The 21,920-nt window shown below is 35.2% G+C and overlaps 2 protein-coding genes across 3 annotated transcripts in view; one reads left to right on the plus strand and one right to left on the minus strand.

The window, feature by feature from the left end:
• Window positions 1-1,944: 1,944 nt before the first annotated feature.
• LOC114162006 (uncharacterized) lies at window positions 1,945-10,214 on the minus strand. The gene is made up of 9 exons (XM_028045749.1): window positions 10,036-10,214; window positions 9,615-9,815; window positions 9,388-9,531; window positions 9,216-9,278; window positions 5,749-5,823; window positions 5,071-5,295; window positions 4,842-4,985; window positions 4,706-4,758; window positions 1,945-2,466 (listed from the first exon to the last, which is right to left on the minus strand). The coding sequence occupies exons 1-9, from the start codon at window positions 10,097-10,099 to the stop codon at window positions 2,389-2,391; spliced, it is 1,047 nt and encodes a 348-aa protein (XP_027901550.1). The 5' UTR covers window positions 10,100-10,214; the 3' UTR covers window positions 1,945-2,388.
• A 4,593-nt stretch (window positions 10,215-14,807) lies between these two features.
• LOC114161916 (myelin protein zero-like protein 2) overlaps window positions 14,808-21,920 on the plus strand; it is a 29,237-nt gene continuing 22,124 nt past the window's right edge. For both annotated transcript variants that reach the window (XM_028045580.1, XM_028045579.1), the window contains exon 1: window positions 14,808-15,119. In XM_028045580.1, coding sequence (XP_027901381.1) covers window positions 15,065-15,119 — 55 coding nt within the window. In that variant the 5' untranslated portion in view covers window positions 14,808-15,064. The remainder of the gene's footprint in view (window positions 15,120-21,920) is intronic.

Raw genomic sequence — 21,920 nt, forward strand, 5'->3', positions numbered from 1 at the left:
GTGTTGTCATGGAGATTCTTCTAATTTATATTCATTTTCTTCTAACTTTGATCAAATGTGGAAAAAGTGGTGAGTCACTTTCCTTTTGAACACTTCTGCACTCAACCAATAAAGACTCTTAATGGAGTGATGTTCAAATTGATGCTAACTGAATTTTTCAAACTTCTAAATGCTTTCCACCCTTGTCCAGTGTGTTTCAAAGTTGTTTACATTTTTAAGACACCATGATCACAAAACAATTAGGGAAAAACTACTTGTGTATTTTAAACAGCTTTAAGACACATGGTTCAGTGCTAGAGCAGGCGCACCATATACATTAGGTTACAGTCCTTAACACAGCTTTCAACAGTTTGAATCCTGGCCCTGGGCTATTTATTGCATGTCTTCCCCTTCTTCCTGTTTAACTACTAATGAATAAAGGTTACTAGAGCCACAAAAACATTTTTATGAAAAAAGATAAATGGCATCTGATCAGAAAGCCTTGTTTAGGTTTTGGGTTTGCATTTAGAGAAATAAGGGAGATATAGAACACATATTAATAGAAGAACAATAGTAAATGTTAATAAGTAGACTGTACTACTACAACAAGGACAGGAAACTGAAGAGAGGACTTTACCAACTAGCTGATTTCAGAAGGTTCTGAAAACAATAAATTAACGTCATTATAGGGTTAATTCAGTATTCTGGTAGGAGGAAACCAGAGTCTATGAGGAGGATAAAATAAAGCATGTTAGCTTCCAGCCTGGTAACAAATGTGTCTTTTTTTCTTCATATTTAACCGGAAGTTAGAGACTGCTTCATACAGCTGGGCTGAGTAAACCAAACCCTAATCATCCCCCACACTCATACTGAACCAACTTCTACCTGAAAGCATGCACACACACACACACCCGCACGCCCCCACCAGCACACACACACACTTTAATGATTCAGCGCACATATACTTTGAACACGAGAATCTACACTGGTGCACGGATGTTCTGTCACACAGGCAGAGGAGCAGATGTAGGTCTGTGTGTGGGAGCGGTTTGACTTGACACCGTCTCACAGAAGAAACCATCATTTAGATTTCTACATTGTCACACAAAACACAGCAGATGTAAATGAAGATAACTGAGCAGTAAGAGGTGGAGTGTTTCCACAAAGCGATGCAACATGGTCTGCTTTACAATAAATGTGATCAATAAACATCTACATTTCAGAGAACTATTGCATCACATTTCATGCTTTCATTTCCATTTAGCATAACTGCTCTCTGTCACTGCTGGGAAGAACAAACAGAAAGCAGAAACATTATGTGACACAACCTTTCCATCCTATCTCTGATAATGTGAAATATACAGAGACTTGTTGAATGTTTCCATCACGTCTGTCTTACATGAGACATGAAGGGAGACAACGAGACACTAGTGGTGATTGTGTTCTTTAGGTGGTGTACTGCGGATATGACATGCGGATTTGAAACCGCCTCATGAATCACACAGTTTATCTGTTGAGCCATCGCAGTATCATTTCTAACCGTACACAGAAAGAAAAATGAAAAGAGGTTTACCCATGTTTATTTCAGTTAGAGACACTTAATACAGAGAAAAATATAAAAACAAAAAGAAAAAAAGAGAATGAAAGAAAACAGCTGACAAAACTTGCTGCTTGTATAATATAAACATCAGTAAAAGCACAAATACAGTTAGAAAAAACAATAAAGCAAATAACTGAGTTTGATCATACAGGTGTGATATTTATTGAATCTAATAAAAAGTTTGAATATTCAAAGCATAATATATATAGAGCAGCAAGATGCCCTTAATTGGTAAAACTGAAAGTTCTAATTAGTGGTAAAAATTAAACCAGTCCACCTTCGTTCTTGCTAAGGTTTACATATATAAACTTTCTGTTCTTTGCTAGTTTGAAACATATTCTAAATTTACCTTAAGCTGATTTTTCCTTTGTAAATTTCTTTGAGACATGAGTTGTGCAAATGAAATGAATACAAATGAAAAGAAAAAACCCCTATAAAAACCCCAGATACATAAAAATAAAGATGTACTTTTTAAAATCATTACTATATAACATATTAACTTCATTTTTAACACATCTGCCATAAATTATTCTTTCACTTATGCTGTATAAGCTGTTTTAATAGACAAGTAGAACAAAATGGTTTGTGTCAACTGTCAACAATGTTTATTGCTTTTGTTTTAATGTTTTAAGGCTGCATGTGTTTTGAAACCATAAAATGACTTCAAGCTGACATAATGTACAAGAACTGCACCTTTCTACTTTTCAGTATGAAGCTACTTCTTTATTAAATTTGGGATTTGCAATAAAGAAGAATTAAAATATGTGAGGATGTATGTAAGGAGTTTTATAATTGTAGAGGTGATGTCTCTATCCAGTCCTGTTCACCATACCACTGTTCACAACAGTAGAGTAGGTGTCCTGTGATCGAGTGTTAGGGTTGAGTGTCTGTAAAAAACAAACAGAAAACATTTTGTAACATGGTTGAATCACAGTGACTTTCAAATTAAATGTATTAATCTGACAGAGACGATGTGCAAAAAAAAAGAAAAACATTAATGAAAGATGCTAAAATGTGTGCTTTCGAATTATGGCAGAAAAATTTCCCCCAAAACTAGCCCCTTGTTCTGCGCTTTGCGAGAATTGAATCGAACGGAATAGCGCAGGAGGGCAATGGTACTGTGCACCAGATTTAGCTTAAAATAGCTTCTATCTATAATTCCTGAGCACACAAGTTAATAATATCTGGATAATAATATTTACATGCAAAAAGAGGCAGAAAGTATCACTAAAACAAAGGCTGGATAAATGTCTAATGGTACGTTAAGCTACACAACAATCACACTCCTCTCTGTCAATAACAACTGGGAAATCTCATACAGCAGACCATGCATAATGCAAGAACTGTCCTGAGGTTTGAAGAGACGAAAACAAATCAGAAAATGAAAAATCAGATGATTGAATTTGAGGCAAAATCTAAAACTCACATGAAACCTTTTTAAAACAAAATTTAATCTTTGAAGTTGTCTTTAAAGTAATATAAAAATCTATTTCCGTCTCGTTCCCATAAAATCTGTTTCATGCCTCATCTCGTGAGTTTTAGGTATTGTTTCACCCCAAGTAATTAATCTAAGAAAAAGCTTCCAAATACATTTTCGCAGTGTCATAATTCTGTGTATTTCAAATGGTCCTAAAAACAAACTGTATTTTAAAGTATAAAAAATGCATCAATATGATTTTTAAACATAAATGTTGGCTCCAAAACTAGTTCTAACTATTCTTTGACAATGGTCTACATAAATGGGAGGGACAGACTTCTGCTTTCTAGTTATTGTGAAATACATCACCACTGTTTTATTTACATCTCTGTGACACTAGACAGAGCCATAGAGATAGTATTCTATCCCATATTGATGGAAGAGAAGCAGTAAATGTTTTGCAGACAGATAGTAATTGCTGAGTTTCTTCTGTACCACCAAGCAGCTGACCGTGTCAAATGCCCTGTGTGTGTCCAAAAACACACAACTACAACCTTTGTCCGGCTACGTCTTTACCTTTTCCTATTTCCGACTACATTGGAAAACAGCAACTTCTAGTAACATTGGTAGACTTGCTCCTAATCTTGGAACCTATTTATGTTTTAAATGTGAGTCATTTCTAAAATATGTAACATGAAGCCAAACTATTCATCTTAGCCATTTAACACTACATTTAACAGATAATCCAGTTGTAACAAGTTAAATCAAATAAACTTTTCTGACGTTAGAACTGAAGCCCATGGCGTATTTAAGATACACTTTAAATTAGTTGGGTGAGCAAGAGATAAATCTTACAATGGTGGTTTGATTTGCTGATACTGGACTGTAAGATTGGCCCAAGAGTATGTGGGACCCAAAACAGAACTGTGTTTGGGCCCCAAGCAGAGTTGAGAACAACAGTCTCTCCAGCATTATTTATATTTCTTTTAAATTTGCCATTCTCAATTGCTTGCCCAGCTTACATTTAACACAACATTTTTTTTAGTGAGCTAGTGAGCTTGAAATAAACTCCCTAAATCCAATGAGTTACGGTACCTGATATTATTAATCAAATAAACACTTGTATAAAGGCTGTAGTTAAAAGCCGTATGTAAATTATGATTTAAGTGGGTTTGTTTGGTTGCCTTCATCTGTAACATTTTATAATATGTTGTCTTTGTCAGAAGTAAAGTACTCTTAAATAATGGTAACGGTGATTTATACAGTTTGGCGTGCTAATACCTTTGTGTAAGATCCAAGTAAAGATTTGATTGGTTTGTCTGCCAAGAACATATAAATACTTACATCGTCTTAAATAACAAAGAACATTCGTATATGCATTAATTTGGAAAGAAAAAAACTATTTTTCCTATTTTCTGTCCTTTGGATAAGGTAAACATTTCTCTCCTGAAGTGACCACCATGTTAGGGACTCTGTGGTGAACAAAATGTTATTTTCCTTTTGTCAAACTGATGACAAAAAAGTTTCACAAGATTGAATCATCTTATTTGGGTCTGATTTTTTTAATTTAAGCATAATAAAAAAATCACTGCATATATGACTTAAAGTGAAGCGCAATGATAAAATTAGTGTAACGTAATAAGTAATTATTAAACAAAAAAATAAATAAATCGATCAGCCTGTCTTGAAAAGTTTTTGACAATACTTACCTCATACTCAGCAGATGGACCATGTGGAGCCCGGTGCCCAGCTCTCGGAGTCGCTGGAGGACATAAAGAGATTCAAAGCATCGATTTTTAAACTTTCTACTCTAGTTTAATCAAGGGACATGCAGTACAGCCTTACGTTTAATAGAGGGGCTTGGTCCATCTATGCTTTTCTTCTTGGAGCATCTGTAGATTATCATCATCAAAACAGCAGTCCCAATCACATTCACAACAATGATCCCCAGAAAGATCCTTGGATCCAGTTCAAAGCAGTTTTTACAGGCTGATGGGGAAACAACAACAATGGCACATGAGTTAGTCCTGTAATTAACACAGGTGGCAAAGAATGAAAATATGTTTTTACTTACCTTTTCCTTTGACATAGAAATAATAATCCAGTGTTTTAGTTGGAGATCCATCTATCTCGTATCGACATTTGTATTGGACTTGGCGCTCATATGTGAATGTAAATGGATTTGGTGGATTTTCTGTAGTTTCTGGAGTTGTTGATTTTTCCTTGTACCAGGTTACTTTATCACTCTCAGGACAGGTTAGTGTGACTTCCTTGTTCCAGAATGTTGCTCCTCCTTTAACTAGTTGTACAGTTATAAAGTTACTTTTTTTGCATGAGTTTTAGTTTATAACCTTATAATAAATAATAATAAAAGTTTTCATCCTCTTAGTACTTCTCACACAGAACCAGAAAGTTCTCACAGCTGATATAGGCTTTCATATAAATGTTTATGCATATCAGATTTTTTCTCAGTTTCTTTAAAGCACACAATGATCATTTTATAGAGCTGTACTCAAAAGTGTTTCAATCAACACATTATAATTGAAAAAAAAGTATTATCAGAATCTGTTGATAAATAGTAAGAAAGAACAAGGTTGTAAGCAGCCAAGGAACATTAACACAGGAAATGGAGTTGATACTAACAAATACCATGTCTAGAGACAATATCTGCTTTAGTCTTCAGTTGAAAGAGACTGAAATGCTCCAACTCTACAGTGTAAAGCAACATCAGGTAATATTGTGCCATATTTACCAGTTTCAGCCTTCACCGAAGTTGCGAACATGAAGATGACAGCGAACACAACCTGAACAGCCATCCTAAATAATCCTTATTGTCTGATTCTGAATGTTTTTTAGGTTTAGGTCAAATCTGTAAAACTCTCTAAAAGGAAATGCTTTACATCAAACTGTCTTTTCAGAAAGCCAGAGCGATTCAAAATGGAGCTGATGGTTCTCTCCCTGACACTGTCTCTAGTGAAGATCCACTGTCACACATACACACTCATGCACACAGGAAGTGTTTCATTTTTTTCAAGATGAATTCACAAACCATGAAACAAAGTCTACCTGCAGTACCTTGTGCAGAGAAAAACTCATGTTTTGTTGTTGTCCATTCACTGTAAAATAATTGCATTTGTAATTGAATGTAAGAAATCCCTTTATGTTAAAATCTTGTGTTGTTAAATACTGTCTTCCTGTTCTTAAGTGTGTTTTCTATTTATATAATTTGTTTGCTCCTTTGTCCCATTTGTTTGAGTCATCTGGTTGTTCTCTTGTTGCTACTCCTCAAAATCTCCTGTTTGGCCAGGAGATTTTTCAAAGTTAAAATATGTACATGTTTTTTTCATTTTATCAACCTCATTCTAGACAAGCACACTGTTTAGGGACACATCTCACCCACTAAGCAAACCCTCTACCTAAAATGCAACAAACAGATGCATTTTACCAAAGTTTTTTCTGGTTTTCTTTCATTTTTCTCCCTCTCCAGACAAAATATACTCCTATTGCCTTTGCAAAAAACTAAAATATAATGTATAAAATTGGCAGTTAAGTATTTGGAAGAGTTTTGTGCAAGTTAGTGTACAAATGTAATCTCTTGATCCTCATAAAAAATATAAATAAAGCTTATTGGTGTATCCTTTAGTACACGTCTGCCACCTAGTGGTTTAACTCAACAAAAATACTTCCGTCTTTCAATGTAAAACAAATAATCCTTTATTTCTAAGAGAGAAAAGCAGAATAACCAACTTCATATAGGAAAAAGGAAAAGTAGATAAAGTCTGTAGTTCAGTAAATATGTGAATTTATTACTTTTACATAGATTACAAGCAATAATATCGTGAAGCCATAAAAGGATATGTAAAAACCTACAGTCGTTACATGGCTATGAATTATAAAATATACTGAGTTGCAATTCAAAGTCAAAATAAAAAGGAAAATAATATTTCAATCAAACAGTTTAAACATCATCCTTAATAAAAGAAAGTAGTTTTCTTTGAAGGATTCCTCTGTACCACGCTTACTATCTAAGTGGTCTTCTTTTGTTTCACAGCATTGAAAAGTAGAAGATGTCTGCAAAATGACTCCTCTATGTATTCACTGATTTGTCTATTGCATCCCACTCAATCATTTTTGGATAGGTTCAGGTCATCCTTCAGCACACACACTCCATCATTTATCAGGAATAGATCTGATCATTTTCAACTAATATTTTTATTAGCTCTGAAATTAGCAGATTCCAAAAATTATCCTGGGAGTCTTACATCTTAATTCTTCATCTTTGGATAATTATTTTATTTGAATAATTTTATGTTTGGTCCTATTTTTTGAGTAACAAGTTTTACCAGATGTGCATTAAGGTGCTGTATTTTATTTATTTTTTTGTTGTTCAAAAGGATTATAGCGAACATCTTTTTAAAATTTCCATATTGCTTTTTTACATAAATAAATGTCTTATGCATATGGAATAACATTTCTGTTCATGAAAATATCAAAATAATCCAAGGCTGAGTGTGGAGCTCTTCATTATAAACATTTTTTAAGGGGCTTCTCAATAACTAATTATGTGTGTGATTACCCTGACACTATAAAATACTTTCTTACTCTCAATGAATGTTTTTTAGTTGAATAAAAACAAAATAAAACATACACATATTAAAAACTAAATACAGAAATACATATAATAAAAGGCATATGCATGAACAAATTAGAAATTTGTACTTTCAGTCCTGCTTTTGAAATTCTGCACAATCTTTGAACAGCTGCAATTTAACATTAAAACACATAAATGATTACTAATCATTTTAAACTAATTTTACAATGTTCAGTTTTAATGAAGTTAAATTTAATATAAGGTCTGGTAATTCCTTGCTATTTCATGCTATCAGTTTATAAATGTTTGCCTTCTTCTGACCTTCCTGATGATGGACATCTACCCCGTCCTGTGCACCACAGTGGAGTAAGTTTCCGTTGATTGAGTGTTAGGGTTCAGTGACTGACGAGACATAATCCAAAATCAAACGTTTTAAAATGGATGTGTTACAATGTGCAAATAAGACAATAAATTACAGTAACATACATACAAACGACAAATAAATGATTAAAACGAAGTAATTAACTGTTCACAAATCACCCAATACATAAATATAAATGTGAATAAAACAAACAAATAAATAAATATCCTCAAGTAGGTCATCCAGTACACATAAATGACCCACTAAATAAAATAAAATAAAACATTTCACTACAAAATCCCCATGTATTAAAATGGATCCTCAGTAAATTTTCAAGCGTCGTAACTGATCACAATTATTTTCAAATAGAGGAAACACTCAGACCATACTAGAATTTTGAAATGTGCTCAATAATAAATTACCGAAGGGTTAAAGGCATTATTAATGATGGCTTCTTACAAAAATACTATCTTTGTTATGCTCCAACTAAATATTATTTGTTTCATATATAATAGTTTAATTCAAAAAAGGTTGGTGTTAATAGAAATAATTGCTTCTCCATGTAAAATCTGAGCTTGGTGCTGACTCAGCTCATTTATCATACATTTTCCATTTTCTGAATAATCTTTCTTTCTGCTAAATGGAGGGATTTTACTAAATAGGCACACTTTGCATAATCCTATTTTTTTAAAAAACTATGCCTTAAAGCAAACGGTTAAGCTAAATAAACGTTTCTTTTGATTGTATATGTAACTTTAAATCACATCTACAGTAAGTAAGAGAGTTAATAAAAATTCTCTCATCAAACACCAAACAACAAAGTATGTTTCTCACAACATGACTTCAGTAACACTACTGTGATCTTGCATTAGTCTCACATAATATAATAACCCTTTTGATGCTGTGGGTGCAATGAGCAGGATTCTTATCACTTTGATATATATATATATATATATATATATATATATATATATATATATACTGCTCAAAAAAATAAAGGGAACACTTAAACAGGTGTTTAACACTTAAAGTGTTCCCTTTATTTTTTTGAGCAGTATATATATATATATATATATATATATATATATACATATATATATACTGTATATACAGTATATATACTATATATATATATATATACACTTTTTGTACAAAAGAAGCTATAGATTGGAGGATTTGATTAGACCACAACATATTACTATAATGATGCTTCTTTTAGTTCAACAAGAAGAGAAAAATGCCAGACAAAACAGACTTTTTGTAATACTGTTCCTGACAATACCCACCTCATATGCAGAAGATTGGTCCGCTTGAGGCCGGGTTCTACGTGCTTAAATAAATAAAGATAATAAATATTCATTAATTCCAAAGATTTTATGAGTATCCTTGAAATTGGCCAAGGGCCAGAAATTGGGATAAGATCTTAAGTTCATTCCTACTTCTTGGGGGTTGAAGAGGTGCATTTGGGTGTTTCCTCTTGGTGCAAACGTAGATTATCCTCATCATCACCGCAGTCCCAATCACATCCACGAGAATCACCAGCAAGAACAGGAATCCGTCCACCTCAAAGCAGTTTTCACAGGCTGGAGAAGAAAAGTGGTCCGTCAAACAACAGTTAGGTCTGTACGAGCGTAAAGACCTTAAAATTAAATCTGGTTTTACTCACCCTTCCCTTTTACGAAGAAGTAGTATTTTATCTTCTCCTCTTCATTATTGTCATATTCACAATAATATTGGGCCTGGCCTTTAAAGTGGAATTCATGAGTTTCACCAGGTTCTAAAGCATTTTTATTTTCCATGTTATTCTTCCATGTTCCGTTTTGTGGACAGGTCAGAGTAACTTTGTCTCTCCAGAATGAGACTCCTCCTTCAATCACAAACACAATTAATCAATAACTTTGTAATTATTTAAGCCCATAAGGTTTACATTCATTTCTGTTAAAACTGCGATCGATCAAAGACGCTAAAGGGTTTGCATATGGTAATTTAGAGCTGAAATATGTATTTGTTCAACCACCAGACAAATAAATGAAATATTTCAACTTCACAGTAAAAATACAGATGTTGCAGGACTAGTGGGTGCTTACCTTTTTGAGATTCCACTGTGGCTAAAAACATGAAAAGGACGACGAACATGACCTGAACACCCATTCTGCGTGTTTCTTTATCCGTCTGGAGTTTGGATCAAATCTATGAAGTCTGAATTAAACTCAGCAGTCTGGTTAATGACAGACTGAGACTCTCTCTCTCTGTGCTCTCTCACTTGTACGCACTAATAAATTCACAAAAGACACACACATTTAGCTCTACAGGAAGTGTGTCGTTTTTCAAGAGGATTTCACTGTTCATTGAAGTCAAACTGAAGTGAAGCTTGTAGAAAGAAACATTCTGATTCCTGACTTGTTCCAGATCAAAAAATCTGGAGAAGAAGCAGAAATAAAAAAGTAACAGATTTAGGCAAATAATACAGTGGAACTTCTAGATTAGAATTATGTGATAAAATAGGCAATTTGAATATGAAAACAAGTTTTCCCAGAAAAAAATCAAGACCCTACCCACCACAATTAGAAAGTACTGTAATGCTCACTATTGTCTACAGCAACTGTGCTAGATGTATTGTATCATGATGACATTTTAATGAAAGAGTAAATAAAAAGTAAGAGAGCAAGATTTCTGTGGGGCACCTTCCTGTTTAGTATGATGGAGACAACTGGTGGATTGGATTATTAGAAGAGTTTATTTTATTTTAGCTCTCATTTTCACTTAAGAGAGAACATTATTTGGTGTTTTTTACCTTCAGGAATTATCTTCTGGGTCCTTAAACCAGCACAACATCAAATTTTATGGTCGAAGGTAGAAATTTCAGCACCTTTGGCACCCCTTATATTACTCCACTGCGATCTATTGGGTCACTGTCTCCAGTGCTAGTCTCGACACTTTATATGTTCATAGTGTCCAAACGTTAATGTTGCCCAACTGAATACTATTCTGCTTATTTATATAGCACTTCAAAATTATTGTCATATCAAGGAACTGTACAAGAAAAAAAACTGGTCAATTTTATTTATAAAGAAATTATATGATTATAAAAGAAAAATACAATAATTTCATACCAATTTGACTGATCAGATTTAATGACCCAGTCCAGTTTAATATAATTTATAATGACAATTTGGTCCACTGGAGTCTATTAGAAGAAGGTAACACTGAGGCGACTTTGCAGCGATCTACTATAATGAGCAAGCATGTGGTGACAGTAGAAACAACCGGCTCCATTTTAACAGCACAGAGTTTTATTGTCTGAGACGCTATTAACTGTGTTTGGGTGATGCTGTTAATCCTACTAGCAAATCAAAGTCAGGGTTTCAAGAGGTGTTTCAGCTCTGGCTACGAAAATTTATGTCTGGAACCTTCATATGCTGTTCATTTTTTGAGTAAAAAGTATGTATATTCAAAGATTGCATTAAATAGTTTATTAATAATAATATTTAGTATTTTCTTATTGAAGGATTTTGGAAAAAGAAGCTTGTATTTGTGTGATTTAAGAGAAAAGCTCCTCTGTTTTGTTGCATGCTGTTAGGTTCACAATGAAAGAACAATGTATTTCTGTGCAATATACATTACATGTAAGGAGTCATTGGTGATTTATAGTATTCATAGCTGTCAAAATAGAGAGAATATTCTGGGTTTAATGTCAATTATTTTACCAGTGCATGATGCATCAATAAGCTCCTGTATACGACAGCTGACAGAGGGTCACAGATAACTGGCATCAGTGTTCTTCCCACATGCAAAGAAATAGAAAAGCTAATGGTTTAGCAAATGTGTCTATCAGAGTTTAGTAGGTTCTACTTTCTGTGTCTCATTTTTTTGTGTGTTTTGGGTCTGATGTCATTTACTGTAAATTTCTCCCTGGTTAGTGAGCGTAGTCTTTGTCTCATTTTGTTTATCGCTTTGGGTTTTGATAACAATCATTTTGGTTTTGTCTTTAATAGCTCTTGTCACATTTCCTGTTTCTGCTCTCTGGTCTGTTTCCGTTCTCTTTGCTTTCTGCCCTCACACACAGCCTGCGAATAATTACAAAAGCTTTCATGCATCTTGACATTTACTTTCGCAGCGAATTTTATTTTTAGGCTTTCAGTTGCTCCTTTGTCTGTGCTGCCTTGTGTATTCTTCTTTATGTGTAGCAGATACTTTCTTGCTGCTACACCTCTATTGTATTGTGTTCAGCTGTTGTATCCTCCTCCTTGAAGATTACTTTATAACACCCATTACTTTCCATCCCAAGAAAAGCTATAAAAAACATTTGCTATTAATTTTTGATTGTCAAAATTGCAATATGTGTTATATTGCTGGGTATTAAACAGGTGAAACCCCAATTTAATCAGGCAATAGTACAAATGCACTAATTTACACTTTGACATAATGTTTTTTATCATAAGTAAAAAGAAATAAGTATAATTGACTATTTATGTTACAGTGAAATACATTTTGTTATGTAAATTTGACTATTTGCTATTAAAGGTGCTGTAAATGGACTTGTGTAACATTTGTGATATAGACCTATGTTATGGTTGACAGCCTAACCCAGTATGCATGGGGTCACACCTGGAATCCAACCCTGTTGTCCACATTTGACCAGGAAGCAGCTGACAAAATAACCCACCAAGTCAGTTTTTAATCTTGCAGATTTTAGACATAAGCTTTCCGATCATTTTTAAGAGTTCATGTAGAATTTAGTAACCGCTGTATGCTGGAGGTTACTGTTCAGTTAGAAGACAACTTTTTTCAAAGCTTTAACTCCCTGGTTGATGTCTTTGGATATTGCTTCATAATGTTCTTTCTTCATGGTGCCATCTATTCTAGGAAGTGCACCAGTTCCTCTGGCAGCAAAACAAAATGAGGCTGCCACCTCCATACTTCACAGCTGGCATGGTCTTCCCTGGTTTACAAGTGTTCCCCTTTTTGATTCAAATGTGATGATGGTTTTTATGGCTTTCTTGTGTTTCTTTTGAAATAATGGCTTTCAGCCCATGTCTGTTTAAGGCACATTTTACTGTGAATAATGACCCTTCAAGGCAGCATCTTTATTCTGGGGTCTATTGGTACATTTTGGACCAATAAGCATTCATCTGTGGGACATATAACCAGTCTCCTTCTTGAGTGGTATGACTGTTGGACAGTCCTATCATTTCTATACTTGGATATAATTGTTTTAACAGATGAATGCGGCACCTTCAAATGTCTGAAAATTGTTTCTAGTGACTTTTTTCATTTTCCAATCATGTCAAACAAGGAAACATTGTGTTCCTGTCATTTCTCTTCTATTAGTGGACTATTTCTTTTGTTGTTTTCTTGTATATATTTTTTTATTTTCATTGTATTTCTTTCAGTTTGGTCATACATGTGTTTTGGAATTGTTTTGCACTTATCTTATTCTAGTTTATTCCTTCTCTTAGTTTAGTTTCTCTTGGATTAATTTTGTTAGATTTGGTAATTATTTATCTTATTATTTAGTTTCTCCCCTTTCTAGTTTCATCTTTGTTTTACCCTAGTCACTTTGCCATTTACTCTTCTTCTTCTCCCCTTTCCCAGCTGCTAATCATTTTCTCATCTAGTCTCATTTGCTACCTTCCCAGCTGCAGTCAGTTTCTCTCTGACTGTATATCTACCTCCTGGACTCATTGCTTGCCACTGGTTCCTTCCCTTTGCTGTGGGTGCGCCTTGCCACTGTTGCTCAGTGTTTCCCAACCCTGGAACTCAAGACACACTGCGGTGCACGTTTTAGATGTTTCCCTGATTTAAGACACCTGATTCAGATGACTGCAGTTCCACAAAAGCCTGTTATTCAGTCATCAGTTGAAATTATGTGTGCTTGAAGCAGGGAGATGGCCAAAACATGTAAGGAACTGTGTCTTGAGGACCAGGATTGAAACACTCTGTAATATATTCTGCATTTCCAGTTTTTGTAAGCATTTTTGGACTTATTTAATTAAACCATGGCTCATGAACATTCCGTTCTCCTGTCTGCACTTTGGTCCTACTCCCATTCCTGCACCCTCCATGACAGTTCCAGGTGTGGTCTTAAAACACATCGACAGGTGTAACTCCAATTATCTCAAATGTGTCATTTATTCTCTCAGAGGTCTAAAAAGCCATTACATAATTGTCTGGACTTTCCCCAATCTGCTCTTAAAGAGCTTAGTAAATAGATATCTGACCTATCCTTTAATTAAAATGGCAATTAGCAAATAGAAATAATTATAATTACTTTCATTGCCCTGAAATAAGAGAAATTTCTGATTTAACTTCAGATACAGAGGATTTTTTTTTAAAATTTAGAATATTTAAAGTTCAACAGTAAAAGCATGGGCACATTTGAAAGTTAGTGGATATTGTGGTGCTTCTCTGCCCCCATGTGGCTAAACGATGCCAAATGATGCTTTCCAAAATAAGTTGTGACAAACATTCTCTTCTATTGTTTGAGGCAAATTCTTGTTTTTTATGTTCAATGCAATGGCATTGAACATAAATGAAGCTCCGTGGTATTTTTTGTTAACAAAACTAAATATCATTTAACTTTTTTTTATATATAAATCAATCTGAGTTCCTCACCCTCGCACAATAAAGTGCCACATAAAACAAAAACTGGACGATTCAATAACACACCAACAAGTAACTGACATTTTTTATTTTTTTTATTTTTGATTAGCTTTATGTTATGTTAAGGTTTTGTTTTCTTGCACTTGTTCTCTGCTTCTCAATTAAACAGATTAAAGTTTCTTCTTTTTTCTTTTTCTTTTTTTTCAAGCCCTTTTTTTCCTCCTTTCTTTTTTTACTCCGCCCGAAATTATAATGGGAGGGAGGGTACTAGAAGTCAAATCTTTGAGGCCAGAAGACGAGCTAGGAAGCGTCTTTGGACAGGAAGGAGCTGAAATAGAGGACTTATCGCAACCTTTTTCTATTTTTTTTCTCTTTTTTTCTCTCTGCAAGGGGCATCCGTAGATTTTTACCGCTCGGTTTTGCTGTCTGTGTGAATCAATCTGTGGAAGAAGGTTGACTAGCCTGGGGTTTGTTGACTCTTCTCCCCCACTGCTTAGTTGACTTGCCGACCAAATGTGCGTAAAGGGGCTGTTTATTATCGCCGTCCTGTTTGGACTCGCAGCTTCAGGTGAGTGAGACTGAAAACACTGTTATGCTTTTAGTTTAAAATGACGCTTGATGTTCTGTATCTTTTTCTTGGTTATACACGTTGATCTAATTTGATTTATCGAGTCAAAGGTTTCCATGCTGTGCTGTTTTTTGGGGGGGATTTTAAAACAGAACTGGAAGACTTTTTGGATATTCCATAAAGAATCCAGGTTTAAAATAAAAAGACAACCATAATTGACTGTCCATTTGTTAAGACTCCGTGGGGACCCCTAACCTTCTTCTCAATGAGCTGCTGTGCGTCATCGGGAAGTGGGGAACTTTGGCACTGTGGCACCGGGTGGGTCCTTTAAGAATTCCTGTAAAACATCCTTAGATAGAACTTCTTTCTGAGCTAACGACTTTACCGGCATCAGAAGTCTGCCGCATTGTCTTTGTGTTTTCGCACAACCTCCTTTTCCTGCCCATTAATGCGCATCCGTGCTTGTGTGCGTATACGCGGAGACTAAAGTGGCCACTTGGACGCAGATACGTCCACCTGCTTCCCGTTAGCAGGGGGTCCAGGATATGTCTTGGGATAAACAGTAATGGAGCACATCCTCCCATTAAAGCGCTCAGACGGCGCCTTAAATGTAACATGTTTTAATAAGTGCGCAAATTGGCGCATCAGCGGCAATTCATTTAGCATACAGCAGGTTGTTTAACCTTGAAGTAATCTGCGCACAGCCTTGTTAAGTGGATTATATTGATTGAACATTTCCATCCAGTGCCAAAGCACCACGCAAGGGGTCCACTGTAGCAGCAAGCTGCTTATGTTTACAGTGAACATGTGCCTGTGGATCCATCGTAACAGTCTGACAGGGCCTGAGCAGCAGGATGACTAAATATTTGGGTGTGGAAGGATGGCTGATCAAATAAGTACATGTTTATGTGGGAACTGTTTGCAGCTCAGCAGCATCTCGGTTCTCAAGATTGTTTGCTCTAGAGTTTTCCTTCAAACTTTGTTGCACTGGCATCCCACTAATGAAACAAGAAAGCACATGTCTCGCTTTCATGACAGATATAATACATGTGCACAAAATTTATTTTCATCTGTTTTTATTTAACATCTGTTGCTATTACATAATCTGAAAGACTTTTTCCCCTTCTCCCTGCTGCTGTTTTAACAAGTGAAGGGTTTTCCTAAAGACATTTGGTTTTCATTATTGAACTTACAGAAAGACTCATGATATTGCAAAACAGAATGGTGTTGCCCTAAGCTTTGGACATCACATGTACTGGAGATATGACCATGACCTCATTCTGATATTCAGGGCCATGAAAAACATGATTCTTATAAAGTTTACCCAAATCTCTTCTGAGAGACCAAAACAAAGTAGTGCATAGTTTTGAAGTAATTTGAGAGATGATCTAATATGAAAGATAAAAGCTTTTCAAGACATTTTACAACTGAATTTCCAAAAAAAATGTGATGTTTATTTTAATTTAGCACCCATTTATGCTGAAACCACTAAATGTCCAATGTAAAATAATGCCATCACAAGTCAAGTGGTAAGAAATTGGAGTCAACTTGTGCATAATTTAATTGTAGGAAGAATACATATGTTTAAGATCTCATAGATTTTAGGAATTATCCCTGGTTAAAACCAAGGAACACAGCAGGTGGGTTAGAAATGCAGTTCTTGAGAAGTTTAAAGCAGGGATGTTCCAAACTTTGAACAACTCACTGTTCCGTCCATCGTCTGAAAATGGAGAGAATATGGGACAACTGCAAAGTTACAAATGCATGGCTAAACTGACAGGCTTCTAGGATACGTTTTCTGATAGATGCTGCCCTTGCCTTGGCCTGAGTTGAGTCTGGAGGAGCTACAGAGTTCTCCTGCCTCAAGCTGCCCAGTTTGTCACAAGCTGAAGGAGGGAGCACAGCAAACAAGTGGAAGAAGGTTAAATGAGAGCAGAACAAACATGACCCACCAGCAAAAACTGTGTGGCTAACAGTGTGAATCATCCTAAGCACATCATCTTCGTTCGTGAAGCATTGTGGTGAGAAGATCATCTTGGTTCTACAATGCAATGCCTTCCAGTTTCAATTTTTAGGATTTTATTTGTATTGCAGTGAGGACTTCCTATGTTAGAATCCCAGCTTGGCTTCTTTCTGCATGGAGCTTTTATGTTCTTCATATGTATGCGAGGGTTCTGTCTGTATTTGTCAGCTTTCTCAAACAATCCAAACACATGACTATTAACCAGTCACAGTTATCTAAAACTGTTTGTTAGTTTAACACATAAAATCCAGATAAAGCTAATGGAGGAATGTGGTTATAATGTGACAAAATGCAAAAAGTTAAAGGGGTACGACTGCTAATGTAAACTTTGTAGGTTTTGAAAGATATTGCATTTGAAATTCTGATTACTATCTGTATTCATTTGAAAGCTGTGTTGTTAATTGCTCCTTCCCAACCCCCACCAGTACTGGTAAACATCAGCTTTAGGTCTCCTTGGAGCCCTCTCCCTGTTTTGGGTGTGTAGCCCATACTGCTGCCCACAAGTTTCCATCTACCACAGTTAGAAATATGAACCACGAGAGGAAATGTGGTTTTCGTTTTTCCGTCAATCATTGTACTGCACTTTTAGATGGGCCTACATTTCTGAAAATTGTCATCAGTGGTTACAGTTCAATTATATATAATGGATGTTGGTGTCAGCCATGCAGCCAGTTCTGTTGGAAGTCATCAGCTTCAACCCACACTCGCTCTGCAACAATTTACTAAAGTAATAATTCATTCTGTGCTTTTAGAGATCCCTCAGATACGAATGTATAACCAAATTCTGTTGACACATGTTCATATTTGACTACATTCGGTAGCATTAATCCTATTCTTAAACTAAGGAGTATGTTTTCATCTGAAACAGCCTCATACTTTACATACTTACCTCACCAAAGGTCCTGCCACACTTCTAGCATATGTTGCCAATTTCCTCTCGGTGAACAAAGTTTCTTTTATGTTCAGTTCTGGAGAACTATAACATACAGTCCAGAGATACCTGGACTTCAGGCAGGTCAAAGTTGAACAAACTGCTGATTTTACTACTAGATATAATAGTTAGCCTGCATTGTGTGAACTTGTTTAAGAATTGATGGGATAAATGTTTAAATAACATCAAATTCCAAAACTCACTGCATCCCAATAGAAGGTATTGGGTATTTCTGGGAATATAATATGATTTTGTAACTCACTGAGGAGCTAGGGTTTTGCTTTAAAAAAAAATGTAATGAAGCAGACATGAAAATAACAATCCAGGGGTTGCTGAAAGCTCACGATGCTGAGTGGTGAAGGCTCACAGTTTCTGTTCATGCATGCAACCCTGGATCTGAATAGCAGAGGCTAAAACAGATAATACACTTATGAATTTTATTCCTGTAAGATGTATAAACAAGGTCACACCAAAACTAACAAGCTCTGTAAACACAAAACTAGGACTAGTCAGCTGAACGACTAATCAAATGTTGCAATCAATGATTAAATTTTCAAAAAACTAAGTGAGAAAAATGTGATCAAAATAATCATTAGGAAAACTTATAGCAGATAAGGGAGCCCTTTTTATTATTAATTTTATTTATGTACAGTCATTTTCAGTAAATTAGAATATCTGCACATACATAATCACAGTTAGATTAAAAGTACCTTTTTAAAAATAATCTTTAAACAGGTAGTTTTTTTTAAATGCAAAAAGACTTTTGTAATAAGAATTTCTTTGTGTTCTGATATAATCTAAAATGTTGTTCATTAGCTGTAACAGAAACTCATCTTAATAGAAATGAAGGCTTGAAAACATTGATGTGTGTAAACAATCCATCATAGGTTTCACATGGTGAATTCCGTTATTTAAATAAACGTTGTAAAAGCATTCTAATTTATTGAATATTCTATTTTTTTTGGATAAATGGTACTATAAAAATTAGACTTAGCTGCTCAGTGCTTTAGGCAATTCATTACATGAGTTAAACCGGAGAGGATTAATTTTTTGGTTCAAAGTTTTAATGAATGTTATTTTAGAATTTTTGTCAGTGGAAAAAAATATTTCATCACAATTTGGGGTTTAAAGGGTCAGAAAGCTGATGTTTGTTTCTGTGGAGTGTGTAGCTTTTTTTAATTGTTTTTTTTAGGATACAGGCACCAGCCTCATGGGATTTTACAAAGACCAGCGCGTGTAGACGTTAGATGGATGTTGTTGTTTTGATTGTATCTGTAGTGGTTGGCAGCAAACTCCCAGGTGTTTTATTGTGGTTGAGCTCCTCTGATTAACGTATTTAATGTCTTTGCACTGACACTGAGATCTGGTAATTCACACATCGTTTGTTCTCCCTTTACTCACTGGGCTTTGTTATTGAACTTGTAAATGGTGAGCTTGGAAGGCGGATGGAGACAGAGGCATTAGTTCAAACTCCTAGTTCCAAACCGGTCCTACTTAACATTTTCCGCAGTCCTTCAATCTTTCACTATATGTGTTTTAGAAATGGTACACAGGATTGGGTTGGCAGGGTTTTCCCCAGAAAACCTGCTAAGCTCCGTGGTAGGGCTGTCATCTAATGGCCTACTATGTTTTTGAGAAACATTTTTATTTTTTTTTTAAATTGACTGGAAATTTGAAAATATTGCTAGGTAATTATGCGTTATTGAAAAATTTTATTTACACCAACATAGTCTTTAACAAGGCAAACACACAAAAAAGGCTCATTGCAGCCTTTCTGATGAGATTGGGGCTTGGAAATAAATAGATTTTTATTAATCAAATTTCCTGTTTTTGAAGATTACAGTTTTTGGAAAATCTGCATATTTCATTAATGCTCATAGTTCAGTTCCAGAGTAGTTCCAGCTCACTGAAGGACTATCAAATTTCATGTATTTATTTTTGACTTTGAATTCGTCTACTCATAGAAGAAATGATTGAAATAAAAATAATTTTTTAAATATTTTCTGTCATTTGTTTTTTTTTTAAGGAAAAAGGTGAGGGGTGGAGGAATGTTTAAAATTGGAAATCAAATTTGTTTCTTGCTTGACTGTGACAATGCGCAGGCTTGCTTGAGGTCAGACTTCCTTTAAAAACTTGCAGTACAGAGAAAACTGTCATACTAAACAGTATCGGTACCACATTTTCTGGCATACTGCTATTATTAGAAACTACGTCTGTCACACTTTTCTTGTTTTAATCACATGGCTGACATTGACTCCTTTACACCCCAACTAACAATTTGTAGAAAGAAGGGAAGTCAACTTCATTCAGTCTTAATTTCTTAAACTAGATTACTTTCTTGTCTCCTTTGTCTCGTCCAAATACAGATATCCAACTAAATCGTTTTTAAACATAGTCATGCGTCTTTGTTGACTGTAGCTCTGTTGTTTTCATGTCTGTCGTTTTAATGCCTCTCTTCCCACAAGATATTTTCTCTCCAGGCAGTAACATGGAAAGCTCACAGACTGACATGTGCCAGCCTGTCTTAACATACAGGTTTAGCACACAAGAGCACATACTTTGCCAGTGACCGTGCAGCTGCTGTTGACTGCAGCGTATCAAACGATCACACAGGCTGAGGCTTCAGTTGAATCTTGTTGAGTTTACTGTACAGGAGAAGCATCTTGGAACTGTTTACTGGGTTGTATCCGTTATCTGTCTCTCTTGGCGCCTCTAATCTCTTCCCTGTAGTGGGAACAGAAGAAAACATGGCTGTTTTTTTGACATGGTGTGCTGACACACCTTGGAGTGAGCCCAGCCCTTTGAGCTGAGTTGACAGAACGGCTCAAGTGTGCGTTGAGTCGACAATGACGTATTAATACGCAAGGACAAGCAGCCGTCTGTGAAGTCTTAAAACATACCAAGGTCCTTGTCACCAAGTGCAAACAGGGAATTTTGTTTTATTTCACACTGTAAAGTGTTTGGGTTTGCCAGTGTGTGTACGATTTGAACACACACACATTTTTCTCCATCTCTGGAAAATTCAAATTCTGCATTGGTACTAGTAGCATTTTCTGTTTGCATTGCTGAAGTTTTACATTTTGTTTTTTGGTCCGGTTCTCAAAGACCTTGGCACAAACAAGCAGATCTGCACGTCAAAGCAGAACCCCAGGTAAATTTCCATATTGGTCATTATTTTCCTCTGAATCCCTTTCTGTTTGCGTTGTGACATATGGAAAGCCAAGATGCATGACCTTGTTACTTGTAAGAAACTAGAAACATTAAGGGCAGATTAATGATAAAATCAGTGTCAAAGCCAGAAAAGAAAAATATAATCCATCTACAGTCATTTATTTTAAAATATACAGTCCAAACCAGATATAAACATAAATCCAATTAAAATGCACAATTTCTTCTCACTGCCTGAATTTAAATCGGACCACAAATCTCTTCTTTTAGGCTAGTTAGAATTACCAAAATTATTTCTATTGGCTAATTCAGAAGTGTACATACACTTGGCACTCCCTCACACACAGGAGTATCCATATACCTAAAAAGCAAGCATTTTCTAATTTTGCTACATTAGTCAGTTTTTTAAAATTTTATTTATTTTCTGTGGTTTTATCTTAGAGACCAACACAAAGTAGGAATTGTGTAGTGGAATAAAAACAATATGTTTCTTTTTAGAGTTTTTAATGGTAAACATGAAAATTGTTGTATTTATATTCAACTCCCCAGAATAAATACTGTGAAATGCCTTTGCTCTAACAATGTGCTGCATGTCTTTTGGATAATGTTTTCAGCAAGAGAATGAAATCGTCTAATCTCTTTGTAAAACATCTCAAGACCAGTCAGGTTTGGATGAAAG

The sequence above is a fragment of the Xiphophorus couchianus genome, chromosome 18 (genome assembly GCF_001444195.1).
Source record: "Xiphophorus couchianus chromosome 18, X_couchianus-1.0, whole genome shotgun sequence".
Lineage (NCBI taxonomy): Eukaryota > Metazoa > Chordata > Actinopteri > Cyprinodontiformes > Poeciliidae > Xiphophorus > Xiphophorus couchianus.

Coding starts and splice junctions, on each gene's coding strand:
- LOC114162006 (XM_028045749.1), bottom strand. CDS start 10,099: ATGGGTGTTCAGGTCATGTTCGTCGTCCTTTTCATGTTTTTAGCCACA. Junction 5,824..9,215: donor GGTGGGTATTGTCAGGAACA/GTATTACAAAAA, acceptor TCAGACAATAAG/GATTATTTAGGATGGCTGTT. Junction 4,759..4,841: donor ACCAAGCCCCTCTATTAAAC/GTAAGGCTGTAC, acceptor TATGTCCTCCAG/CGACTCCGAGAGCTGGGCAC.